The following is a 9,496-nucleotide window of genomic DNA, read 5'->3' as shown; positions in this document are numbered from 1 at the left end:
ACGAAAATAGCACTGGTTGTCTTGTTCGTTTATTTCTGTCTTGATCTCGAACTTTGAGATTTGTTGGCAGTTTCTTATGAGTTTGTGTGCTATAACAGACGTTTTCGTAGATTTAACCACCAATGGCTCTTAAAATCGAGCAGAAAACAAATATTGATTCAGAACCTTGCGTTGTGACTTTGAAAAGTAACAAATTATTTATCGGCACCGAAAACGGCTCTATTGAGGTAAATTATTTATTTAAATAAGCACAGTCATACAATAAATATGCAATTACTCGATTATGTGGGCTAAAATTAATTGTGAAATTCTTAATTTGTTTTTTTTTTAATTTCAGCCAATGAACTCGTAGAAAACCATAAAAATTTATGTCTAATGTTTATGTCGTAAATTGGACGATAAAGAATAATCAATTATAACTTTAAATTGAATAGAATTTTTATAGTCCAATTTATGCAATTAATATCTAATGTATAAAAAACATCAAACAATATAGAAAGTTAGACCACCTATTTCATAAAAGAATCAGCTTAAAAAAATTCGCAGTTATTTTTATATTCTGTTTTTTTTTTCAGTGTCTCAACGCAGATCTATCACCTTCAGCGAAATGGTTGGCACATGATGTGCAATTGTTTGCAATAGCTGCAAGTGACAAACATGTATACTCGACATCAAATGATGGAACTATAAGAGTTTGGACATTCAATGGAGATAAAGTGGTAGAAATCGCTACAGTGGGAACGGATATTGGAGCTCTGTATATTTTAAATGATAAACAATTATACGCGGGAGATGAAGGCGGCAATGTAAGTAAAAATATGGAATGTCTGATAATGACTCACATTTCGGCATCTGGGTTGCTTTGGAAACCATTTTCAGTTTGGCAATAAAAGATCAATTTTTATTCGTAAAAAATTACAGTTTTTCAGATTTCGTACTTTTACTTTATTTGAGATCTTTGATTTTAAGGCAACATTTGTGTTGAACTAATTTAATTAAAGTCCGTTAAAAAGCTTTTAATTTCTTAATGTATATTAATTACCCACTCGAGTAAAATCAAACATAAGAAAGCACTAATTAAGTACTTCTTTGAATTTATTTAATTCAATAAATTTATTATCAATTTACCAGCATCACATTGTTAGTGAATTATAATTCTGAGGATTAGACTTTTGCAGATATTTGTCTATGAAGACCATATATTGATAGCTTCTTACAATGTGCTAGAGGAGGTTAAAGACGTGATTGTGAATCCGCCATACATGTTCACTGCTCGAGATCTGTATGTTACAGTGACGGAAATAAAACCCGGTAAATATTATATTTATTCAAAATTATCGTTTTGAGTTATATGTTAATTATTATAATTTATACGTATGGACAAAAGTCCACTTCGTGTTAAAATTTTTCATGATTGTAACTCATGCAATATTATAAATACTGTTTATAACATTGCTATGAAATTATTACAAGACTACATAGTTTCATGTCTGAGTGTGGCACACACCTAGTGGTGTGTGCCTTTTGGTGGTTATGGTTAAAGCTTTTTTTCTACTGCCCTTTTTGTGGTTTTTTTATGTGATATTGGCTAATACTAATACTAAAATTGAATACTTTTTGCTGGAACTTTAAGCACTATTCTTTTATTAGCATAAAGTATCTATCACCATAATATATATTCCTGCTTATAATAGCAGAAATATAGTATTATATTTACATTTTAGATGAATCAAAGGATCGTTTCGTAACGCGACATGTTATGGAGGGTCGTGCTCCTCTTCGAATAATAAGTGGATCGCATTTGTTAGCAATAGCGAGAGGTGGCAATAGTTTGCAATTACACGAGTTGTCCATGGATTCTAAATTCAAAAAAATTCACGAAGTTAAGGCAAGTTTATCATATACTGATAATGTTTCTTTTCCTTTTTATACTATTTGAACAGTTGAACCAGGCTTTTAAACTTTATTCATCTGATCAACCTGATGTTAGATAGGAGGCTCTATAGTTAATCATGAATGAGTAAAGAAAAAAAAAACAAGCCGCATTTAATTTTTCTAGTCGGAAATTGATATAAATTTATTTAAACCACTTCCTTTAATATCTAGGTTAGCGATATGATATTGACAAGTCTATCAACTTATGGAGACGTTGCCTGGACTGGAGGTTGGGACGGTGTCGTACGTCGATGGAAAATTTCAGGAAACAAAATTGAGGCAGCGGGAGAAGTTAACCTGGGTGCCTGTATTAACGGACTTGCTGCCTTTTCATCAGAGAGTGCCTATGCAATTGTCACAGGGGGACTTATTGTAAAATTAAACTCTGCGTAATTCTACCAAATAAACATTTTATTAATAGGATTAGGGTATTTAGTAATTAATATTGGCATAGCTTTGACCACAGATGCATTTAAGGTCATTTCATTTCATAATTTATAATCTTTTCTCTTTAAAGCAGTAAAAACTGCATTTCTGCATTGAGGGTACCTAGAGAGTATTGTTTGAATAATATATTTTTTTTTAGACACTCATCGAAATGAGGCATAGGTACATAGTAGTAAGTAATTATTATGAGATATTGGTTTTATGTAGAGCTGAAAGCTTGGTTGTGTTTTACAATTTTATATGATATGTGTATGTTTACATGAAAAGTAAGTGGAATTTTTAATCGTTTTATTGAAAGGTACAGTAACAAAATCAAATGGACTTGAAACCCCTTATTGTAGTTTTTACCCTGAACAATAGACCAGAACTTTCCGAATAGGATATTCTCATATTCGCATTGCTAATACAAAATGCAATTATTACAGATTATTTCAAAATTTAAATTTTAATGAAAAAAAAACCGGTTTGTTATCCATTTAAGCTTTTAAATATAAAAGTTAACTAGATAAGCAATAATGAATACAGCTTTGCGAGTATTTACTGGATAATAAGTACCTACTTTTGCAAATAAAAAAGTGAAGTTACCCCTTTTCAATCAACCTTTCGATCTTAAGTTCTTTTTAGCCGACCTCCAAAAAAGAAAAAGAATAGATTCTATGACTTCTATATTCGTTTAGATTTTAGAATCAAGGTCTTTCGTAATTTTGTGTATGAAAGACCACATTTTCGGCAATTGTGAACCGATTTAAGAAATTTCTATCTAGATCGAAAGACATTATTAAATATTCCGGAGGTGGTCCCATTACCATCAAGTCAGGATCTGATGATGGAAACTCAGGAAAATCGAGGAAAAAACTAATTCACAGTAAACTTAAATATAAGTAGTTATTTATGACTCACTTTCCAGTGTCTCATAAGGCTGAAGTTTAAAGCCTGATGGTAAGCGCCATGAACATTCGCAAAGGTAGTGCCTCTGCGAATGCGCTGCCCGCTTTTATGGGGTAAGGGAAGGAATGGGAGGAAGGAATGGGCTGGGACGGGTGAGGAAAAGGAAATGGGCCTCTAGCTCCCCCACTCAGCGTACAAAACACAGTGGCATGCCACTATTTCACGCCGGCTTTCTGTGGGGGTGTGGTACTTCCCCAGTGCGAGCTGACCCAATTCGTGCCGAAGCGTGCTCGACTACCACAGTAAATGCTTCATGCACGCTTTGTCTTTAGTGAGGCATAAAACAGATTGACGAAAAGAAGTATTAGTGGAAAGGAGTATTAAATCAGTCTTTTATATATTTTTATATACCTGTTACAGGTAAAAGCATGTTAAAGTCAGCTATTTATAAACACAGATAATATAATACTATACAGTACTTGTAAATTACCAGTTAACAAGAACTTCCACTGCACATTACACTTTTGTTCAACTTCCACTATACCATTGTGTTATTTTAAGAAATTCCATAAAAATCTCATTTCCTTAAATAAAAATTGACAGACAGCAGCATTTCTATGGCCTTGTTTACACATGATCTTATTTATGAATTGCCAATATGTGCAATGTGTTCGGTACTTTTGCTATATCTGTTTATTCAATATATTTATTCATATGTTATTGCTCTAAAACTTTACAATGAACCTTAAGCTAATTATAAATGAAAACGAATGGTATCATATCACCAAATATCTTACAGAAAACTAAACATACAGAAATTTAACAGATGCATTTTTAAGGAACAGAGTTCACAGTTTCATCAATAATTAGTCTGGCTTCACATTTGTAGTACAATGACATATGTTTTATTTCCACCTTACTTTTTTTCATTTAAAACTTGAAATAGAAGTATTATTAGATCAATTCAATAACAACCACAATATACTTTTAATCCCTTTATTATTTACTACTTAAATAGAGCTGGTTAACAGCATAACAATCCCCTTAAATAATAATTTCAACATCGCACAATTCACTTTCAGATGGCAGTTTAACAGTTTTAGGGCTTACATAGTTGGGGTCGATTGGACGCAGGCCAGCCTTTTCACGTCGATATAATTCTAGATAAGCTTCTCTTTGAGCCCAATCACGCATGTGGACATCTGGTGCATAAGCCCATGCCAAGCCTCCAAAAACTATGCACAATGTCACTGAGAAGAAGTAACTTGCGTGATGGGCGTTTGTATCATCTTCCTTACTTTTGTAATCGAAGCCATAGCTTACCCAATTCTTATCCACAGCATTTGTACTTGAATCTGCAGCAGTAGTTACAGTGTCGCTGTTTTTTTTAGACGTTGATATGCAGCGATTAGATTTTGCCAAGTGATTCCAGACAGCTCGTTGGATAAGAGGCATGTTACGAAATTTGATCAACGCTGCCATGTTATAATTTGTAAGCGCGCGTTTATGGTGATGAATTATAATTGATAGCTAATAAATTAAGGGATAAATACTTTGAAAATGTGCGACGAAAAACTATTATGAAACCATTTTCTTAATGACAAGTGACAGTTGAGTGAAGTATATTTGACAGATAGACTATAGCCGATTTTCTCCAACCACAGAGTTCTTACAGAAATAACTAGATTGTGGTTTTTTCTGTGGTGAACCATGATTTAACCTGAAGGGTCTACTACATTTTACTTTTTCGTTCTAAGCTCGGACGCGTGGGTGAACTACAGTTAGCAAACTGCTGAAGGGCTTCCCCTCTTGTTGGATATTATGAATCTCAGCTTGGGGTGTCACATGAATTGGGAGGAGGGGGAGGGGCAGAAGGGACGTACTCGGTCGGAAACTCATCCGGGTGGGCGCGGGATCGCGGAACAAAAGACAATCTTGGCTTTCTGCTGTAGTGTTTAAGGGTGCTGCGGTTGGCTCTGCTCTATTGCCCAGTCTAGCCGCGCTTTGACCGTCTTATTTCGTCGTCAGAGCTGATCGAGGTGTCTTGGTCGCCTCCGGGTCCGAATGGAATCGGATAACCATATTGTGTTTGTCATGGTTTTAGGACTTTTCATCTGTCTGGACATAGATATTACGAATTCCGATATCAATGACGCGGGCAAGACTGTTCAGGTCTGTACCACGTGAAAAACATTTGGATTTCAGTGTTCTGTTGATTTAACAGCGGTGGTTTAAAAAAGATAAACTATAGAGTACTTGCATGCATATCAATATTACAATTTATATGATTTATTTATCTGTATTAGACATTATACTCAAAAGTACGATAATTTCGATCCATGTACGATAATTTTACGCCCCTGGGTACGATAGTCAGTCCACTTCAAGTTGCTAACACTGGCAAGAGTTTATGTTGATTGTCAATGTCAGGCGACAGGCATTAGCTTTCATGATTCAAGTGGGTTATGGCCAATGGGTATCCATAACGAGAAATATCCGTGATCAGTGTTCCCAACTTAGGGGTTTTCCCCCCAAATTTAGGGGGTAATTTAGTGGAATGGGATTTTTTTAGTGGTTTTATATGTTTAGGTGTATTTTAGGGTTTTTCTGAATATATACTATTCTGAATATAATAGAACTATCCTATGCAAGAATCAATTAAATTTATTTTTCACATTAATTCGTAGTGGTGAATCTTGCACAACATTCACTTATCTTCTAAAATGTTAAGTTTATTCAATGTTAACATGTGTGATTTTAAAAATTATGACTCTTCAGAGGAAACTAACATAATTTTTAATGTATTAGTTAATTTATAAATAAAAAGCATTAACAAATATTACTGAATATCACTTATTATATTATTTTGATTGAATATTATTTTTTAGGGGGATTTTCAAATAATTGACGCAGTTTTAGGGGGTTTTGACTTAGAGTTAGGGTTAATTATTTCTGAGAGTTGGTAACACTGTCCGTGATTGCTTCAAAAACTGTGTTTCTCGTCTTGACACTGAAGTGGGATCAATCTTCGATTAAATAGTAGTAGCATTTTATTGTGCTGACCTGAATTACCATTGTTTGTTAAAGTTGTAATCTAATTTAGGAGTAAACATGGTGGTGAGACAATATAACGAGGAACTTAAATTTCTTGAAAAAATTAATCCACATTGCTGGAAAATAAAAAAAGGTTTTCAACCAAATATGAATGTTGAAGGCGTCTTCTACGTTAATAATACATTAGAGAAATTAATGTTAGATGAATTAAGAAACTCCTGCCGACCAGGCATGACAGGCGGGTTCCTTCCTGGCGTGAAGCAAATTGCAAACGTAGCCGCTTTACCCGGTATTGTCGGGCGATCTGTCGGCCTACCAGACGTCCATTCCGGATACGGGTTTGCAATTGGTGGGTATTGATTGAATGTAAAAATTGTGCCTAATATTGGCAGAGGTGAATTTTTATAATTTAGAATGCAATACATCTACTTATTTATTTATATAAAAAGTTATAAATTTTGAAAATAAAAATTTATAAATTATAAATCTGTTAAAGTGAAATAAAGTTAATATCAAAATTATGGATTTGAATATTCTGTGTTCTGTGCAAACTGAAAAATCCAAATTTTATAACAATACTAGCTGACCTGGCAAACGCTGTTCTGCCTCACTCTTATCATTTAGGGATATGGAAAATAGATGTTGGCTGATTCTCAGACATACCCAATATGCACAAAAAAATTCTAAAATTGTGACATGGGAATTTTATATATATAAGATATTGTAATTATGCAATATGTTTTTATGCTGTTTGCAGGAAACATGGCTGCTTTTGATACATCAAATGCAAAATCTATTGTATCTCCAGGTGGTGTAGGATTTGATATTAATTGTGGTGTAAGACTTTTAAGAACTAACTTACATGAAAAAGATGTTCTACCGATTAAGGTAATAATAGTTTTAAAAAGTATTGTGATAAGTATTTTTATGATAAATGTGATGTAATTAAGGATGTGTTAATATTTTTCAATTACTTTAGGAACAACTAGCTCAGAGTTTATTTGATCACATACCTGTAGGAGTTGGATCAAAAGGCATCATCCCCATGAATGCCAGAGATCTAGAGGAAGCTCTTGAAATGGGTATGGATTGGTCATTAAGAGAAGGATATGTATGGGCAGAGGATAAAGAGCATTGTGAAGAATATGGAAGAATGCTTAATGCTGATCCTTCAAAAGTTAGTTTGAGAGCAAAGAAAAGAGGTCTACCACAGCTGGGCACGCTTGGTGCTGGTAACCATTATGCTGAAATTCAAGTTGTTGATGAAATATATGATAAATTTGCTGCCGGAAAAATGGGTATTGAAAGACTTGGTCAAGTCTGTGTGATGATACATTCTGGTAGTAGAGGATTTGGTCATCAAGTAGCCACAGATGCATTAGTTCAAATGGAAAAAGCAATGAAGCGAGATCAAATAGATGTGAATGATCGTCAATTGGCCTGTGCTCGGATAAATTCAACTGAGGGACAAGATTACCTTAAAGCTATGGCTGCTGCAGCTAACTTTGCTTGGGTGAATCGTAGTTCAATGACTTTCCTAACTCGTCAAGCATTTGCCAAACAGTTCAAAATGGCTCCTGATGATTTAGATATGCATGTAATTTATGATGTTTCTCATAATATTGCCAAGATAGAGGAACATGTTGTTGATGGAAAAGTTAAAACTTTGCTTGTACATAGAAAGGTAAATCAAATTTTATAAATAAATATATCACGTGTACCATTCAATTCTTGAATAGATAATGTATGAGAAATTTTGAAAGAATAGAAAAATAAATTTGATCACTGCCTTTTTTTTGATATTGAACCTGTGTATTTTGCCAAACCGTAGCCTCGTGATAATTTTTTTTTATTCTTTCAAAAATTCTCATTTATAAAGCATTTCAATGCTGTAAAACTAAAAATTAAATATAGATAATGTATGTTTTTTGTTGCATAGGGATCAACAAGAGCTTTTCCTCCACACCATCCTTTGATACCCGTTGATTATCAATTGACTGGACAACCTGTTTTAATTGGAGGATCAATGGGAACTTGTAGTTATGTACTCACTGGTACACATCAAGGCATGACTGAAACTTTTGGATCAACTTGTCATGGAGCGGTAAGACTAATATTTATTATTTTAAGAATATTTTGATTTGTGAAAAGTGCATAAAAATGCAAAAATATGGAGCAGATATTAGACTGCTCTATGAGTGAGAGAATATGTAATATTTCATGTTCAAGTTGTTGTATTTCAACAGGAATTCATTCATTACAGGGTATCAGAAATTTTATGTTTTATTTTTATCGTTCTAGGGACGAGCATTGTCGCGTGCGAAATCTAGGCGAAATATAGATTATAAGGAAGTACTTAATAAGCTTGAAACTATGGGCATATCAATAAGAGTTGCATCACCAAAATTGGTGATGGAAGAAGCTCCAGAATCATATAAGAATGTAACAGATGTCGTAAATACCTGCCATGCTGCTGGAATTAGTAAGAAGACTGTGAAATTACGGCCAATTGCAGTTATTAAAGGCTAATTATGCATTTATTCTTATTAAATAACCATTGTTTTGTATTTTTATATTGAAATGCTATTTATTTATCAGCATTGATTAAATACCTTTTTGTTTTGATGGTTAATGGTGTATTTATTTTCAAAACAGATATACAAGTTGTAAAAGATTGTTGTTGTTATAGCTTTATTCTTCATGCAACATTAAATTTTGCTGCATATGTTTACTTTTTTTTCATAATTATTTTATTGTAATAAAATGAAATTGACTAAACAGCCTGTTCTATGTTCTGACCAGAAACTGATTATAGTAGAGCAAACCATATGAGTTTGATCTTCACCCATCTGATAACCAGATGCAATCTAAATTTTCGAAATAGTAATTTATAACCACTAGTATAAATAGCTTGCCTATCGAAGCTATTATTTTCGTTATTATATATTATGTATAGCATATTGCATTGCTATTTTTATTTCTTTTCTTTGAAAAAAAAAATTATCACCCTTTTATGATAAACGAACAAATTGAATACCAAGAGATAGCTTTTAGGTTTAATATAGAAAATATGTCTTAGTGATAGTATATTTCTTACTTTGATTATTACGTAACTTGCTTGCCAGATATCTCGGAACATAAATCAGGAGGCTTGAGCCTTCAAAGTTATTTT

At 33.3% G+C, this 9,496-nt stretch overlaps 3 protein-coding genes across 3 annotated transcripts; 2 read left to right on the top strand and 1 right to left on the bottom strand.

Moving 5' to 3' along the window:
• Positions 1-72: 72 nt before the first annotated feature.
• LOC119835126 lies at positions 73-2,356 on the top strand. The gene is made up of 5 exons (XM_038359782.1): positions 73-227; positions 576-806; positions 1,179-1,311; positions 1,725-1,888; positions 2,107-2,356. The coding sequence occupies exons 1-5, from the start codon at positions 123-125 to the stop codon at positions 2,326-2,328; spliced, it is 855 nt and encodes a 284-aa protein (XP_038215710.1). The 5' UTR covers positions 73-122; the 3' UTR covers positions 2,329-2,356.
• A 1,896-nt stretch (positions 2,357-4,252) lies between these two features.
• Positions 4,253-4,900, bottom strand: LOC119835213 (NADH dehydrogenase [ubiquinone] 1 beta subcomplex subunit 11, mitochondrial). The gene has a single exon (XM_038359915.1). The coding sequence runs from the start codon at positions 4,750-4,752 to the stop codon at positions 4,315-4,317; it is 438 nt and encodes a 145-aa protein (XP_038215843.1). The 5' UTR covers positions 4,753-4,900; the 3' UTR covers positions 4,253-4,314.
• A 1,335-nt stretch (positions 4,901-6,235) lies between these two features.
• LOC119835133 (RNA-splicing ligase RtcB homolog) lies at positions 6,236-8,956 on the top strand. Its single transcript, XM_038359790.1, has 5 exons — positions 6,236-6,673; positions 7,082-7,212; positions 7,304-8,008; positions 8,264-8,428; positions 8,626-8,956. Exons 1-5 carry the CDS (start codon positions 6,382-6,384, stop codon positions 8,851-8,853), a joined length of 1,521 nt encoding a protein of 506 aa, XP_038215718.1. The 5' UTR covers positions 6,236-6,381; the 3' UTR covers positions 8,854-8,956.
• Positions 8,957-9,496: the final 540 nt, after the last annotated feature.

The sequence above is a fragment of the Zerene cesonia genome, chromosome 20 (assembly GCF_012273895.1).
Source record: "Zerene cesonia ecotype Mississippi chromosome 20, Zerene_cesonia_1.1, whole genome shotgun sequence".
In the NCBI taxonomy this organism is placed as follows: Eukaryota; Metazoa; Arthropoda; class Insecta; order Lepidoptera; family Pieridae; genus Zerene; species Zerene cesonia.
This window is presented reverse-complemented; position numbering and strand designations above follow the sequence as displayed.